This window comes from Mustela lutreola, chromosome 1, assembly GCF_030435805.1.
Source record: "Mustela lutreola isolate mMusLut2 chromosome 1, mMusLut2.pri, whole genome shotgun sequence".
In the NCBI taxonomy this organism is placed as follows: Eukaryota; Metazoa; Chordata; class Mammalia; order Carnivora; family Mustelidae; genus Mustela; species Mustela lutreola.
In genome coordinates this window covers 201,148,069-201,165,556 of record NC_081290.1, presented here as the reverse complement: position 1 = coordinate 201,165,556, position 17,488 = coordinate 201,148,069, and the positions used below count along the sequence as shown (strand labels likewise).

Genomic DNA, 17,488 nt, shown 5'->3' with positions numbered 1-17,488 from the left:
GAAAATAAATGTCATAAACAGGATCTGGTGTCTGTTGACTGAGCCAGACCCTCTAAGTTGTTTTGTCCATTTGTTTCAGGCACTTGATTTACTGCCTTTGGGACATCATCCTGGAATTCTTGGATCTCAGTGCCTCTATTGAGGAGTCAGCCATAACCACCTCTGCCTCAGATACCCCAGGCAACCCCAAGAGAATGGGTGTCTCCCCTTAGCCATAGGTTATTCACCCATTCTTTGAAGGCTGGGAAAGGAGGGTTGTTGTGCCACCCCACGACCAGTCAGGAACCTGTGCCCTCTGCAACTGGACTGTAGCTCAGAAGACCTAGGGTCCCAGGGACACAGTTCTTCCCCAGCTCTAGTCCACAGGGCAGGTGACATAGCAGATGATGGGGGAAATATGTACCAATCATATGCATATCCATTTCCGTACTTTTTTGTGGTGTTCAGATTGTTGCTGGTGGGTAGATCCTGAAAAAGGAATCTGTGAGGTAGAAGAATGAGCCCCTTTTGCCTCTCCTTTGCCCTCCTCCCTAATATTGTTTGCCAGGAGCCTGGCCCTGTGTATACATGTTCCTAATCCACCAACACACAAGCTATAGATGGACCAAGCGAAAATTGATAGCCAAATTTCATGGAGGAACAGACAATTTTCTAGAGCTCTCTATTCCTACCAGGAAACTGCAGTTTCTTTTAGGACCACTCCTAAAACCAGACCCCCCAAGTTCTGTCTAGTTTCCCAACAGTTCCAGAAGACGGAGGGAAAACATTTCTCAAGGGACTTTTTGGTGATTGACTATTCTCCAATACATCAGCCCTATGGAGGATGTCACTGAAGGCTGCTTCCCTGGGTGGCTACACTTTTTTCTGCTCAGAAGCAGACTGCCAAAGCTTCTTGGTAGATCCACCCCACTCTCCACACCCTTTTCTAAAAGAGAGTTGCAGCAAAGATGTTATTTATTAGCTTTACTCCTAAGCCCTCTCAAAGAGCAGTTGAGTTTTGGTCTCTGTGACCTTCTCTCTGTCTTCCTTCAGCAGAATTGCATGGCAGATTGCTTATTCAGCCCAGTGCTTCCAAAGGGAAAGGAGACACTGGGAATGCCCAAAGAGTAGGAAACCCAGGGGGCTATGGGCTTCGGTCTTCACAAGTCTCCAGTGAGGGACTTTTAAACTGAACCGATAATATTAGCAAACCTGCAGGGAATTGATTACCCACAAAAAGCTTTTTACTTCTTGTTCTTTAAGGATCTAATTAGTCTTTGAGAACACTTGAAGATGAAGGCAAAGGTGCTATATCATGCTGTAGTGTCTTAGAAGAATGGAACAATTAGGAGAAATTGTTGGTAGGAAAGGAGGCAGACAACGTGACGTTAAATGCATGTCAGTAGCTGACAGAAAAGTTTTAATGAGGTCATGGGAGACCTCTGCCCCCTCATCCCATTAGCTTTGCGCCTGCCTGTTTGTGTCCTGCTGTCACTGAATTATGGATCCTCCCATTTGGAGGGGGATCTTGGGATTAGATTGATGAGAATGGGATGGGTCTAGAATGGGCATCAGGTTATCTTAGACTCTGAAGTAGATGATGTGCACACAATTAAAGTGGTTTATGGGAGAAAGTTGTGTCAATCTTACACTCTTTTTCCCCCCTCTGGCGGCTTTTAGCCATAAACTGAGTCCTGCTATGGTTGGAAGGCTTTAGGTCAAATATTACTGCCTAAGGACGAGGAGATGAATGAGATCATGTCTCATGGCACCTTCTAGCCTTAAAATTTGATTGTTGCAATGACTTTATGGCTCCAGAGCTCTCCCTCCCCGGACATTCACAGGCAGAAGGAGCTCAGCATTTCTAGCTTTAGTAAGTATTTGCAGGAATGTGGGATTGCAGGGAGTTCAGCCTCACTTACTGAAGCCGATCCTTCACCTTTTTCAGCTCAGGCCAGGTTGCCCTTTGGGAGAAATGCGGTAGCTGGCTCATTCCCACTCACCTTCTCTCCTCATACGTACTCAGCCACCTACATTGCTTTGAATCTCTGTTGTTAGTTCTGGTTCAGATGTCACACAGAGCCCCAGTATGTAAGCTGACACACCACAAAATCCCTGTGGCTGTAAATTCTAAGTAATTTTTTAACATTTCTACCACAAAGAGAACTTCCTTTTATTTCATGTTACATAAGAGATGCCACTTCTGTTGTCTGTGCCCCAAAACACACACATAAGCTGTCCTCAGGCCCTCCTACCTAGAAGGAAAATCATGGATGTCACCAAGGAAATAATCAAAACCCATTTGTCAAGTTTTGGTAGCAGGCACAGTCAACAAGGGAGATCAGCACTTGGGAGATAGCCACAGGTATCAAGAAAAGATGCTCCCAGCTGAGAGAGTGATAAAAGGCAATTACGAATTGGGTCTGCATTGACCCAGGACATCGTGATTTTTCTTTGGCTCTACCCAGCACATTCATTTCCGGTTGTTACTCTTTTCTTTGCTCATGGAACCACTCAACAACAGTTGTTAGGTCCTGGGTGGAGTAAAAATATGTGTATATGGCTATATGAGTCAGGGTGCTTTGGACTGAAGGAAAACTTGTAGGAAATTTTATTTTCTTCCATAAAACAAGTACCTGAGTAGGTAAGCCCCAGGGGCTGATAGATTCAGCAACTCTGACCTCATAAAGGGCCCAGATTCTTCCCATCTGTTCCCCTGCCATTGTAGACATGCTTGTCCTGTTCTCAGAATGCCTACCTTCATGGTTGCTGCAGTTCAGAGCATCACATCCATATATAACAATATGAAAGAACAGAGTCATCTCTGTTAGGGTCCGTAATCAAAGGAGCGAGACTGATACAAAGCGAAGGTCAAGCAAAGCTTTATTTCACGCCAAGCATCAAGAATCAAACTGACCGGTCAGGGCCATCTCTTGCAAAGAGGTGACCCCTCCCAGCCTCACAAACTAACTTTTATAGAGGTAGTTTAGCCAGGCTATAGGTGGCCAATGAGACTGCAATACACAGAGAAAGCTGCACAGTCATGCTAAGTCTGCCACACACAGAAAAAAAAAAAAACTGCTAGGTAACACACGGGTGGCCAATTGAATTTCAATTTACCCTAGTAGATATATGCGCTCCCCACTGATTGGATGTCTTCACCTGGCCTGACCCGCCCTTGTATCTAGGCTTTGCAAGTAAGTTCCTCTGGGAGGGGCAGGGTCAATCTAAGTTTACTGCATTGGGTCAATCTAAGTTTGCTGCATAAACATAAAATAACTCCCTCTAGCCAACCAGGCCCTTAAAATCTCTTCCTTGTTTTTTATTTTAAAGAATGAGGAAACCTTTTTCCAGAAGTCCTTCAACAGTGCTTTTCACGTTGGCCAGAACTGTCACCCCTAAGCCAATCCACAGCTACTGAAAATGGCATTACCTGGTTGACTTGCAACAATATCCCCCCCACCCCCAACCAGAGAGGAGGCCACCCTCCAGGAAAGTTAGATACCTAATAGATGTTAGCAAGGAAGTAGCAGAGAAAGGGTGTTAGTAGATAATGTCTATTATCATAATCATCTGTACAACTTCAACAATTCCCCCATGGTACTCTAAAAATATCTGGAACCAGCTATAAGGGAGAACATTTGCTGAAGCCACCACATGAAGCTCTTCCACTTCACCTGGAGTGACTCACTTAACCCATACACAACGCTGTAAGGTAGGTTCTATTATCTTTTCCCAGTTCATAGATGAGGAGCATAAGGCACAGAGGGATTGTGAGTTGCCCATAGTCACTTGAAAAGAAATGGCAGAGCCTGGGGCACCTGGGTGGCTCAGTGGGTTAAAGCCTCTGCCTTCAGCTCAGGTCATGATCCCAGGGCCCTGCGATCAAGCCCCACATCCGGCTCTCTGCTCAGCGGGGAGCCCGCTTCCCCCGCCCCCCCCCCCCGCCCTGCCTGCCTCTCTGCCTACTTGTGATCTCTGTCAAATAAATAAAATCTTTAAAAAAGAAAGAAAGAAATGGCAGAGCCTAGATAACGAATCCTGCCAGTCTACCCTCAAGCCTACATGTGTAATAACCATTATACTAGTCTGTGTTTCTTCTTACAAAGCAAAATAAGACCTGAATCTCATTTTTAAGGAGCTCACGATCTAGTGCAGAAGTTCACAGACCTTTTTGGTAAAGAGGCAGAGAGTAAATATTCCAAGCTTTGTGGCCATATGGTGGTCTCTTTTGCAACTGCTCAGCTCTTCCACTGTAGCATGAAAGCAATCATAGACAATACAGGAAGCAGTATCAGTGGCTGTGTTCCAATAAAACTGTATTTACAGGAACAGGCTGCTGACCGGGTTTGGCTCATGAGTTGTCTGCAGGCCTCTTGTCCAACGAGTTAGAACAGTGTTTTTCAAACTTTCATGTATGTGTGATTTACGGGGACCTTGGTAAAGATTATGCTGAATTTCTAACAAGCTCCCAGATGTATGCCAATGAGAATGCAGATCTTCAACCCCATGTTGCATATCAATGGGTTAAAACATGGACAACTCTCAATTGATTGATACACTCCTAAATATATAAGAAGGGCACTTCACTGAGAGTAGAGAGCCATGGAGAGCCTGAGGTGATAATATCTGAATTGACTCCTGAAAGATTCCTGAGAATTAACCAGTAAAAACGGGGGGGGGGGGGGGGGGTGTCCAGAGGAACAATGAATAATGTGTGCAAAGACAAAGTCTCAACAAAAAGACAAAAACTGTGTGATTCCACATATCTGAAGTACCTAGCGCAGTCAATCTCACAGAAATAGTAGAAATGTGGTTCTTGGGAATCCGGGGAATGGGGAGCATGTAATGGGTACAGAGTTTGAATTTTGCCGAATGAAAAATTACAGAGATAGGTTTTATCAACCATGTAAGTAGGCATGACACTACAGAGCCATATGCTAAAAATGGTTAAGATGGTAAATTGTAGATTTTGTTTATTTTACTACAACAAAGAAATGTAAAATGAAAAAAAGCTCTGGAGAGCTACAAGGCACAGGCTGCAGGGAGGGAATGGTGAGAGGCAAGGGGAGGCGAGGGCCTGGAAAGGGGCCTATCTGGGGCAGTGTGCTAAGGAAGCTGGCACTGCTCTACCTCTACACAGTGGGGAATTGTTGAGGAATCTTCTCGAGGAGGATTTTTCACCAAAGTTAACAGTTCCTTCTCATGGGAAACATGAGAGTTCCACTGCACATGTAAACAGCCCTTGGATTTGACATCTATCCCAGTCATTTTCTGATCCCTCCCCTGTTCCCATTATTTCTTAGATATGAGATGGCTTTAGGGTCTATAGAGTATAATGACCTGGAAGCAATAACAGCCTGATTGAAAACCTAGCTCTGCCACTTAATCAGCTGTGAGGAAGTGGTCAGGTAACTTAACTTCATTGGGACTTAAATTTTTCTCTTAGAAAAAGGGACAACTACAACCATTTTGACAAGTGAATTGTAAGAACAAGGTTTATAAAATAATAAGTGCTGTGCTATAAAAATGTCAATGGCATCATCTCCTACTCATTTGGAGATGCCTTGCTTCGGGAACCATGCAGCTAAGGTGTCCTCTGGCAATCCTCTGTTCCCCAGGCCTCTCAGAACCTGTTGTTTGTCTTGGTCTTCCTTTGCCCTGGAGCAATATGTGTTCTCTCAGGAGGGGGAAAGGAAGGTTAGCCAGCCCTACTGGATACAGATGGGAAAGGGAACCAACCAAACGAGGAGCAGTAATTGGGGGGGGAAAGGAAATCATGATGCTTTTGTAGTCCAAGACCCAACTGGGCAAGCACTTCCATAACTTGGCATCTCCCTTTCCTTTCCACTGAGACTGTCAGAAATCCCAGGGCAGTAGATGCTTCCACTGCCTTTGTAGACAAGAGAATGAAACCACTGCAGGGTGACTTTCTGCTCACAAGCCCCCATTACTCCTTTGTGGTGTAAGGCATGAGAGAGGCAGCTGCGCCCAGAATTGTTTCTCAGAAAAGAGCTAGTGAGGGGAGACTATAACAAATATTACTTGCATATCCTAAGACTCACCCAGTATTTATTACACAAAGACATCACTGGCTCATTTGAAAAAAAAATAAAGACAAATGTGTCAAGAGAGTGAAAATCATCAGAAGAATGTGTCAAGAGAGTGAAAATCATCAGAGCCCATTTCCTGCTGTGACCCAGCAGCAACAGGGTATGAAGCCAAGGCAGCTCCCAAACAGTGGAGAAAATGTGGGCACCTGCAGCCTTCTTGGCAGATACGCTGTGCTATTCTCAGGTTTGCTGAGCCTTCTTGCCGCCTCCCTACACCTCTCACCTGTCTCTGGTCTGTAAGTGCACTTGAACTCTGCTTTCTTGGAAGTGCATACAAGCATGTGACAGAATCCCCAAAAACTCCTGTCTCTGATGTCTCTTTAACATGACAAAAGCTGGTTTCTCTCCATATCTTGACTCTTCAAAATTCACCTGCAAGTGCTTCTGTAGAAGTCACTAGCATAGTTTCTGAGATGTGGAAGTTTGGGAGAAAAAAAAAAAAAAAATGAAAGGGAAAAATTAATGGTACCAAGATCCAAACTTAGAAAACCTATCTTGAAATGACATTATCTGCTCTGTTCAACTCAAAATAGACTTTTTTGTCCCCAGAGTTTGTTTAGGAAATGCAAGATAATATTAGAGTGTTATAATGATTAAGAAGGTAGGTCGGTGTCCTTTATCTAAATCCATATTTTGGCATGTTTATTTTTTTTTTCCTTCACCCTTTTTCCCTGTCACTGTTGCAGCCTATCACAAGCAATGGAGAGCTGGCTATAATTACTTTCAGACACTTGGGCTAATCAATGAGGAAAAAAGCCAATCTAGATAAATCAAAAGTCTGTGATTGCAGAAAAGTTTCTGGTATGTCTGTAGAAGCCATGACTTCACTGTTTTGGGTTGAATTGGATTTAGTGACTTTCAAGCTCAGGTCATTGGCCCTTTTGCCTGCACTCCTTAAAGAATCATCCTGCCCCAGTAGCAATGAAAAGATTAACAACGATTGAGCAAAGTGTCTGCATTTGTATCTTGCCATTTCATATCAATCCTCTAGAAAGGATTGACCTTCTTAAAAAAAAATTTTTTTTAAACCCTTTTGGAGTTTATGTTCTTTACCTGTGCTAACATGGAATCCAAATTCAAAGCAATGGCAAGCCAGTTCCTTCCCACCTTTATGTCCTTGTGTTGGAAGTTTGCTTGTAAACGCAAATGATTCAAGAATACTTAGGGCACATTTCATCTAACTCTGGTAGAGTCACATAGGCTTGGTAGGCAGTATGGATTATGGAGATGGTTGGGCAGGGTTCAATAAGATGGTTTCCTATAAATGTATGGGCCCGCATCCTGCTTTTTCCTACTTCTGTCCTTTGACCCATGCTCTTCCAGCTGTGCACACGTGGGCACCCTCTGTCAGGGCCAATTCAAGTTTCACGGTCTCTATGGAGCTTTATCTAATGGTGCCAGCCAAAATTCTCTCTCCTTCCTCTGTGTGACTTTACACTGCCTGTCAGTGTGATCAAAATACATGTGCATTTTATGGGGTCCTCAATAAGAGATTCTAATTCGTCAAGAGCAAGGAACATACAATCTGTTTTATTCCCATTATATCCCTATGACTCAACCTTCCCATAGACACACCTAATGCATAGCAGGTACAAAATAAATGCTGAAGCTCATTTAGTTAAAGGAGATTATGCTTATTAACTTTTAGAAGGTAAAATATGTTAACAAGTTCACTGAATTTACTGGGGGCAGAAGATGTGAGAGAGGGACAAGAGGGAAGCACATTTTCATTTTTCTGACCTTATGTCTTTTTTCAACAGCAAATATCAAATGAAAGAAGTTGGTTTTTGTATTTCCTGTGCCAAAATCCACACATTTTATAACAATACTGTTTGCAGTCTAAGTATGTGGGCCATAAGGTGCTAAAACTGTAAGCTTTTTAAAGAAAATTAGTCCTGATTTGAAGTTTTTTTTCTAAATCCTCCAGTCACAAAAATACACAACATACCCTGTCTACTCACTCCTCACCTTCACCTACTGGATCAGAAAAAACAGAAGTCTTCAGGAAATAATCTCAGCTCTTGCCTATCACAGACACAAATTTATAAGAAAGCGATTACCATGAAGAGAAAGACTTGCTTGCTATCCGACTTCTTTACAATCATCTTGAAATCCTTTGGTCCCAGATTTAAGATTCTTTATTTCAGATCTTCTCTAACAGCTTATCTAAGCCATGTCTAAAATCTCACAAGGAAAACTCTTCGAAGACAAAGTAATAATCTTGAAGAAAAGAAAGGATAACAGAAATTCCCCCATCACTCTTACAGGTGTTTGCTCTCTTTCCCACATTTCCTACTGCAACTCTTTGCCCAAACACAACAGATCAAAACTAGGCAGCTGCCATAAGAATGAAAGCTAATGAATCAAAGACATTTGAATTCATTACAGGTCAACATGTTGGCCCTGGGGGAATAAAATCACCTGCTGTTTTGGAGCCCCAGAATGAGTCTCCAGACCATGATTTGAAAGAGGGCAAGAGCAGGTAAAGGAGCACAGGAGGAGGAAGTTCAGTCTGAGAATTAAACCAATGATGCATTTTATGAAAAGAAGGAAACTCTAGACAATATAGTGCTTGGGTCATATATTATCTTTGAGTAGGTCTGCATAAGAAGAATCCCATCTGCTGTGGAGTGAAGTCCATTCTGATGCCAGTGAACATTTGTACAACACATGATGTGGAATAGTCTCTGGAGCCAAGATTGGTTCTGAATCCACCCCCAGGCAGGTTGGTCAGTCTCCAGTGTAAACCTCCTTGGGATTAACCACTTATTCCAGTGTTGTGCACTGGATAATTAATGCCAGATCTGTTCCAGACAGCTTTGTACATCCTGCATATGGATGAAGATCCAAAAAAAGTTTTTTGGTGATCTGTTTGGGTGGGGTAGAGAAAGCTGAAGCAGAATTCACCCCCATGTACAGGTGTGTTACCTTGCAGATGTGGGCTTGTGGGTGGCAAATGGCATTTACCAGGCAGAAGCTTGCCTAGACAGATAAGGGAGGAGAAAAGTGTGCCTGTGTGGATACAGAAGCAACATCTGCAGCCTTAAGGCAGGAAGAGCAGAGCTATGTATCTTATAGCAGTCTGAAGAGGATTGAGGTAAGAGTTTGTGATTCAGCAAGGTTTGGAAATGAAAGAATGCCCACTGTTGGGGTGGAATGACCCCAGTTCTTTCAAGATTAGGGTTTCTATGGATTTTTTTCCCACATGATAGAAATTTTCCTCTTCCAGTCTCATTCGTAGTGGGCACTGTTGGACTAATAATTTGCCTAAGCCAATTCCTTCTTTTTTTTTTTTTCCCCTGATTCCTCAATTCCTTCTCTATATTATTTCTGAAACTCCTCCTTTAAAAAAAAAAAAAAATTTAAGAGAAAGAGAGCATGAGTGGAGGGGTGGGGCAGAAGTAGAGGGAGAAGAAGACTCCCCACTGAGCAGGGAACCTGACTCAGGGCTCTATCCCTGGACCCCAGGGAACATGACCTGAGCCTACAGCAGACACTTGACTGACTGAACCACCCAAACACCCCCTGTGAAACTCTTTCCTTAAACACTAAGTAAATAAGAAAAAAAAAAAAAAACCTGCATATTTCTGGGTCTCTTTTTAGTGTGTGCAGCACCAAAACTGCTTTTCTTCATCCCTAAATTTTTCTCCTATATCGGCTTACCAATCTTCATGGGTTGACTTGGCTGCCCCACTAGTCTAATTGCCTTTTTGATAAATTAATATGGACAGCAACTTAAGTTTACATGTAAATCTTAAATATGATATTTCTTATACTTGACTCATATTTGGTATTCTATAAGGAAGATTGCCCTGTCTCCTCCTATGAAATCAGAATAACGACCAATCCTAAGATTAAACATTTTGATAAATTCTTTCCACGTCCCAAACTGTTCACACAATGTTACAGACCAAATGTTTGTGTCTCCAAAATTCATATGTTGGAGCCCTAGCCCCCAGTGTGATGGTATGTAGGAGATGGGGTCTTTGGGAGGTAATGAGATTTAGATGAGGTCAGGAGGGCAGTGCTCTGATGGTGGCATTAGTGCCCTTCTATGAAGAAGAAAAGACAACAGAGCTTCCTCTTTCCTCATGCATGTGAAGAACAGACCATGTGAGCAGTAGTGAGAAGATGGCCACCTACAAGCCAAGAGCAGAGGCTGTAGAAAGAAAACCACCTGACAGCACCTTGAATTTGGACTTCCATCCTCCAGAACTGTGAGATATACTGTTTAAACCACCACTCTGGTATTTTGCTACAGAAGCCGGAGCTAAGATACACAACTATAAAGTTTAGCCATATAAATCTCTTCCCTTCATCAGCTTTTACGTAGTAGTGTTCCAAGATTCATTGTTTACATATAACACCCAGTGCTCCATGGGTTTATCTTAAATGGTCTGGACTTAACACAACTTGCTTGAAACATACCAGCTGCCTTCATTGAGAAGTACCTAAGGTAGTCAAGTGTCCAGCCTACCCTGCACCTTCCATGATGTCTGCCTGTCTTCCTCACTGGGCTATAAACCCCTTGAAGCCACACTGTCTTGTTTACTGCAGTCCCTCCAGCATTAAGCATTACACCATGACATCTCACTCTTTTCTCCTTATGCTGTCATCTCACAATTTCTCAGACAGCTTGTCTAGTTCCTCTGTCCTCTCCACATAGGCCTGTGACAGACTTGTCTGTCCGTAAATGGACTGGCAACCTTTTTGTATCAATGAGTAACAGTTTTCTTTCTTCTGGTAGTCTTGGTATCCTCATTGACATCTGGCAATTTTCTTTCCATCTTCCTGCACACAACTCTCAAAACCCCCTTGACTAGCCAGATGACAAGAACACCAAGTTCCATGTAAGCAAAGGTGGACCCTGACCTTGTGTCTGTCCCTGCCCTCCCCTCTGCTGTGAGAGTACACCGACTTCTCAGTTTGATACTGGAGGAGGGCACATGGTGCAAATTTCAAAGCAGCAGCAGGCTTCATCTGAAACTTGGGGACCTCCTATGATCCTGTTGCTGTGGTAACCACCACCACCTGACTCTAATGCCCTTTGAGACTGTCTGATCTAAGGTGGAAATGTCCCCCAAAAGCAGACCCCGGACTGGCAGCTTCTAACTATGACCCCTCTCATAAGCACTTAGCCAGCTGGGACTCTCAGTTGTTTGGGTGAATGGGGCCTCTATATTCCCACAGGAGGAATCAGATGAATCCTGGTCTCAAAAAAGGGTTTGCCCCCCCCCCCAAGAGACATAGTCTTCAGTCCCCAACCTACTTCTATGACACGGCTTTCTCCCTTTCTTATTACATTCTCTGTTCAAAATACTGAGCTGAAGTAGGAAGGAGTAATAACACAAAGGGATTTGAGTTATCTTCCTGTCAGGAGAGGAAGTCTCTGCCCCCAGTGTGGAATTAGAGAAGGCAGGAGGGGAGCAGAGAGTCAGCCCCCTGAGATGTGTTATTGTAACTGATCATTTCAACTCACAGGAACACACAGCACCATAAATGGGAGCAGATTTCAATCTTAAAGGAAAGCATTCCTTCCCACAGGAACACAGGTGATTTAATAGTATCCAATCCATGAGACCCATATAAATGATGCCTATTTAACTCTTTAGGAATGTAAAGGCAGAGAAGGAAACATTTCAAATATGAGCTTTAAAAAAGTGGCCACTTCATTCTTTGGAATTATCACATGATACAGATTTTGAACAAATTCCCATTCACTCCAAACCGAGGCAGAAGGGAAGCAACCAACGGGAGGAGCATGTTTGCCTGGGTACTGGAAGGACTAGCTTCTAGTCATGGGTCATAGTGATCCTGGGCAAATCTCTACTTGCCTAGACTGAGGTTTCTTTCCGCCATGCAGAGAGTTTGGGCTGGATAATAGGTAAGACCCTGTCCAACTCTGTAACATCAGAGCTGTGTCTTCCAGTTCTTGGCTAGTTTCTGGAACAGTGATAATGCTCTCTCAATGTGTGTCATGGAAATGAATGTATTATTATAATTCATCTTGACTTTGATCTCTGGAGATTTTCTTCCACCTCATTTGGGTCTTGATTTCAGGAAGGAAAGGGGAAGCAAGCAGGCAGGAAGGAAGGAAGGAAGAAAGGGAGGAGAGAAAAGGAAAGGAAGGAAGGAAGGAAAGAAGCTTTGAGAAATTCTTTCTGAGAGGAATGTCTTGCCTCTCTCTCAGCTCCTAGTACATGAAGTTCCTATCCTACATGTTCCCTCTTTAAGCCTGCCAAATCAAATTGATATAAGTATGCCATATAGATTTAAGAAATAAACTACATCCCCAAATTTTCATGGAGTCCAAAGACCTGTTCATCTCCATCACCCTTAGGACAATGGCAGTATTGATAATCAAAGTACACACTTTATTTTTCATTTTCCAAATTATTTTCCATGAACCATCTCATTTTAGCTTTTTATTATTTCTCTGAGGAATGTAATACCTGGCACATATATAGGACTTTCAAAATTACAAAGTATATCATATCCAATATCCTTTTTAGATTCTGACACTTTTTAAGTTAATTTGAAAAGTTATTTGCATCCTCATTTTACTGAAAGAGGAAGCTGAAATAGAGAGTTTTTCTCTTGCCCAAGACCAGTTGCCCATTTTCTCAAGAGGCAAAAGAACCAGGATTAAGAAATCGGCTCTGACAATAGCCCCCTAGCTCTCCCACTGATGATTAGGTCTGTGTCCTTGGATAAATTGTTTAAAATCTCTGTGTCTTGGGCACCTGGGTGGCTCAGTGGGTTAAGCCGCTGCCTTCGGCTCAGGTCATGATCTCAGGGTCCTGGGATCGAGTCCCGCATCGGGCTCTCTGCTCAGCAGGCAGCCTGCTTCCTCCTCTCTCTCTCTTTGCCTGCCTCTCTGCCTACTTGTGACCTCTCTCTGTCAAATAAATAAATAAAATCTTTAAAAAAAAAAATCTCTGTGCCTTAGTTTCTTCATCCATTAAATTGGAATAATAATGGCAATTTCCTCACAGAGACTGGGTAGGGATCCTTAAAAAAACATCTAACAGGGGCGCCTGGGTGGCTCAGTGGGTTAAAGCCTTTGCCTTCGGCTCAGGTCATGATCCCAGGGTTCTGGGATAGAGCCCTGCATCGGGCTCTCGGCTCAGCGGGGAGCCTGCCTCCTCCTCTCTCTCTGCCTGCCTCTCTGCCTACTTGTGATCTCTCTGTGTCAAATAAATAGATAAAATCTTTAAAAAAAATCTAACACATCGTATCATAATTGTCATTATCATTGGCAAAGCCTAGACTAATACCTGGGTCTTCCAACTTCTAGCTCCATGATGTTTCTGCTTCCTTACATTAATATTATCCTTACTATACAGATGAGCACCTACAGCCTACAGAGTTTAAGCACAAAGCCCATCCAAAGCCTCTCTTAGAGAAGTCTAGAACTGATGTGTTCTGGACTCCATTTAGTCCTTCCACCATTACACCATACTGCTCTTAAGTGTTTAAAAGTTTATAAACCAAGCAGTCTCATGAAATACTACCGACCGGCTGAAGGTAGACTCTCCCACTCTTCCAGGGAAAGGATCTTCTACCTTCAGTCTTAAGAGAGCAAAGGTTTTCAGATGGCTCATTGCAATGGGCACGTGCTTACTGCCATCTCCACACCTTTCCTTAATGTCTGTCCACTGGGATAGCCTCTGTTCTTTTCCTTCCAACTGCAATTATCATTAGTGCCAGATGATTCAATATTTTGACTATTTATGGCTCTCGGAGCACAAGTCTTGCTTTTTGTGCTTTTATTATGTACCTTGAGAGTACTGACTATGTTGTGTGTAGGTGTGTATTCTCCACTGCACATGGCAAAATACTCAGTCAATAGCAGGTATATAAATAGTTCTTGATACATGAATTGATTAATTGCTTGATGGGCCAATAGTGCATTCTCCCATTGATTGACAATTGTTCAAGATGCTCGAAGAACTTGCCCAGATGGCATTTATCATTACAATGACAGAACAAAGTAGAGGTTTCAGGAGTTGTCTGTGGGGGGAAGAGCAGGGGCTGGGGAGGGAAGAAAGGTCCCCTCGCTCTCATCCGGGCTGGCTGCCGCAAAGCCTCAGAACCTGGCCCGTGCGACTGTCTGAGCGCACACTGTGTGTGTGGAAGACTCAGACCTGAACCAGACCCGCCCTCCTGTCCACAATCCGTACCCCTCACAGCATAGCCAGACCAGACGTGACCTTGCTCTACAATTAAAAACAAGTGAAAGTCATCTGCCAGGGTCACTTGGCACCAAAGTCCTGTGACAGAAGGGGCTCCACTTAAAGGGCAACACAAATCCAGGGCATTAAAATAACCTGAATGGTGTCGTTTTCTGATCAAATGCCTTTCCCTGTCGGGTTTGTGATTTTTGAGCCTGAGAATGTCCCCTCGAGGCTCAGGTTTCTCTGCTGTCACACTGGTCTCAGGCCTGGAATGTGAGCACCGGCCACGGAGGTCTGAGGTAGCTATGTCACAGTCCCAGAATGGAGAGACATTATCTCATAGACAGTGGCAGCAGGCAGGCACCAGGGTGCTGCTGGCGGGCACAGTCAGAATCTGGCCCGGTGAGTACTTCTCACCTGCGGTTCCCAGCAGACAGAGGGTCTCAGGCCCCAGATGCCAATCTGTGCCCTAGTAAACTGCGGTCTCGCAAAGCTTCCTACCCAGGAGTTGGCACAGGAAAACAGAAGCCAGGATACAGACAGGCTCCTCTTTGCAACAGGTCATGTTGATTTGTAGGAGGGTGATCCCCGATGCATCTGAGGGGCTTGGTTGGAACTCAGAAAACAGCCTTCCACGTGGAGAAAGATGGGGTGCTAAAGGCAGGGCTAGGCTTCCATCCGTCCTTCCCTGGGCCCCTGAGGGCAGGATTGCTTCCCACAGGGCAGGTGGGGCCTGGAGGCCTATGAGGTAACCATCCCTTTCAGCCCTTGGAGACGATGAGGCCCCCAGGGGAAACCAGCAGCCCTCTCCTAGAGTAATAGAGGTCATCAGAGTCCTAACCACTTTGATCATGAACTATCTTGGAGTTCCTACCCAGCCCTGGGGGCAGGGAGGGGGTCCTTTCCTCCTTGGTAGCCTATTCACCTGGTTATCCTTCCCTGGCTCTGCTCTGAAACGCTTCTGTTACAACCAAGTCATTTTCCAAACAGGCCCTGCCTGCTCCTGCCTCCTCCCAGCGCTCATTCCTTCCTGGACTGAAGAGTCTTCCCCTCCTTAGCCTGCCCTTTAATCGGGGTTCACACTGGATTGGTTCCTTCTGCTCCGCCGGGCATCTGAGTGCCTGTGGCTCCTTCAGAACCAGGAGTGTCTGCTCCTTTCATGTGATTGGTGCCACACACCTGCTTCAGGCTCCTTCAGCACTTTGATGGGAGGTCCTCAATACTTGTTAGTGAAATCGGTGGGAAAATGAATGAGCAAACAAACATTTCTGTATAAAGTAAGGACCTTTCTGGCTAATGATGTAACATATAGTCTGCCATGCGATAACGCAAGGCTTCCTTTCAAAGAACCAAAGAGCAGGGGCACTTGGGTGGCTCAGTTGTTAAGCATCTGCCTTCAGCTCAGGTCATGTTCCTAGGGTCCTGGGCTTGAGCCCTGCTTGGGGCTCCCTGCTCAGTGGGAAGCCTGCTTCTCCCACTCCCCTGCTTGTGTTCCCTCTCTCACTGGGTCTCTCTGTGTCAAATAAATAAAATCTTAAAAAAATAAAGAACCAAAGAGCATTAGAATTATGGAAGGTCCTTGAAAGGAGGTCAGTTCTCAATTGTACAGAGTAGGAAACGGGAGTCCCAAAGAGGGAAAAATGAATGGGAAAAGCACTTGAAAAGTTAATATCTCTGACTTCTTCCTAGGACTTGGCCTGATGTGACAATTAATTCATCTGAACAAACTTGGAGTTATCAATTTTCTACTGGTTTTGCATTTGAATAATTTTATTAGAGTCAAAAACCAGACAAGAGAACAAGGCTAGTCACATAAAATTTCACCTCTTCATGCTTCTGAGTGTTTTCAGAGGCATTATTGAAAAGGAATGGTCTGCACTGATTAGGTCCAGTGTCCCTTCAGTAGCCCAGACTGGCACAAATACTGAACCATTGTTTCTTTATTCTTCCCAATCTTTGTGTGTCAGGCAGGACCCTGCAGGACCATTTCCTGGAATAAAGAGGAAATCTAGGTATAAGTTCATAGCTAAGCTACAGTTGGGGTTCCAGGTCTTCATCTGGCCTTCTCTGTAGACACCTGTGTAATGCTGACTGCAGGTCACTGAAAATGGCCTGGAACCATTCAGCGCCACTAATTAGAAATTCAGCTGAATGTAGGCCCTGGTATTAATCAGACAAACGGCCATTCTCAATTTCCGTTTTTTTTTTTTTTCCCCCCTAATTCCCCTGAGGGTTCCAAGAAAATCCTATCCAAAGTCTTCTCTCCCAGGTGGCCCTTGAGGGTGCTTGCCCCCTTGCTCTTCTTGTAATATTATGTTTGACAGCAATGAAAACCAACAGTTCAACAGTAATAATTTCTTGGCAGGACAGATTGGTATGAGACTTGTCCCAAAACAAAATAAGCCTTTCAAGGAAGTGTATTTCAAGTTGGACTCACGTTCTGAAGACACTGAGATTCTTATATGACTGACATAGGAGCCGAAGGCTGAGCCTCAGCCAGGGCCGTCAATGATTGTCAATAACACGACAGAGCAGAGAGAAGACTCAGGGGCTGAGTATGCATCTGAACAGTTCAAACAGAGGTAACTGGAAATGCCGCGGAGCTTGTTCTGGGGAAAAGCTTTTTATACCCCAGCTTGATTTTCTTAAAAGGCCTTGTTAGTGACTTCAGGCCTAGAGGAGGATGTGGCGGGTCAGGGTAGTATCTCCTTTCCTTTCCTTCCACTTCTTCTGGCTACCCATTCCTTCCCACCATTTCCATAATTCTTCCCATGCCACCTACCACCATTTCACTGCTGTATGTGCCACTCAGAGGAGCTCTCTGCACATTATGCCCCCAGGGAGCATTCCATGTCCCCTGTGTATGGCAACTTACAGGCCTCTGGTTGTCTGCATCCTGAGTTGTTATAAAGCCTTGCTCTCTGGGCTTGGTTGCAGTGCACGGGTTCACAGACTGATTCAAACATCAATGGTGGAAATGTTCCCTGGGGTCATCATTTTTGGCTACGACCTGAGGATAACCAAGTCGCTTTTGCGCTGCAACCTCGAAAGGCCACAAGAGTGCGCCCAAGACCTCCCAAGTCAGGTTAGGACAAGAGGCATTGAGGCCAGGAGGTGGCGCTGTTGCCTTAACCTTCAAGAAGGGAGAGGCTCCAGTTTAGGCAGGCTGTGAGCATACCAGTTTGGGGGACACACAGGCAGCCTCAGGTGACCCCTAGA

The 17,488-nt window shown here is 44.3% G+C and overlaps 1 protein-coding gene across 2 annotated transcripts in view; it reads left to right on the top strand.

The window, feature by feature from the left end:
• SNX19 (sorting nexin 19) overlaps positions 1–1,613 on the top strand; it is a 40,640-nt gene extending 39,027 nt beyond the window's left edge. For both annotated transcript variants that reach the window (XM_059185185.1, XM_059185174.1), the window contains one exon: positions 80–1,613. In XM_059185185.1, coding sequence (XP_059041168.1) covers positions 80–142 — 63 coding nt within the window. In that variant the 3' untranslated portion in view covers positions 143–1,613. The remainder of the gene's footprint in view (positions 1–79) is intronic.
• Positions 1,614–17,488: the final 15,875 nt, after the last annotated feature.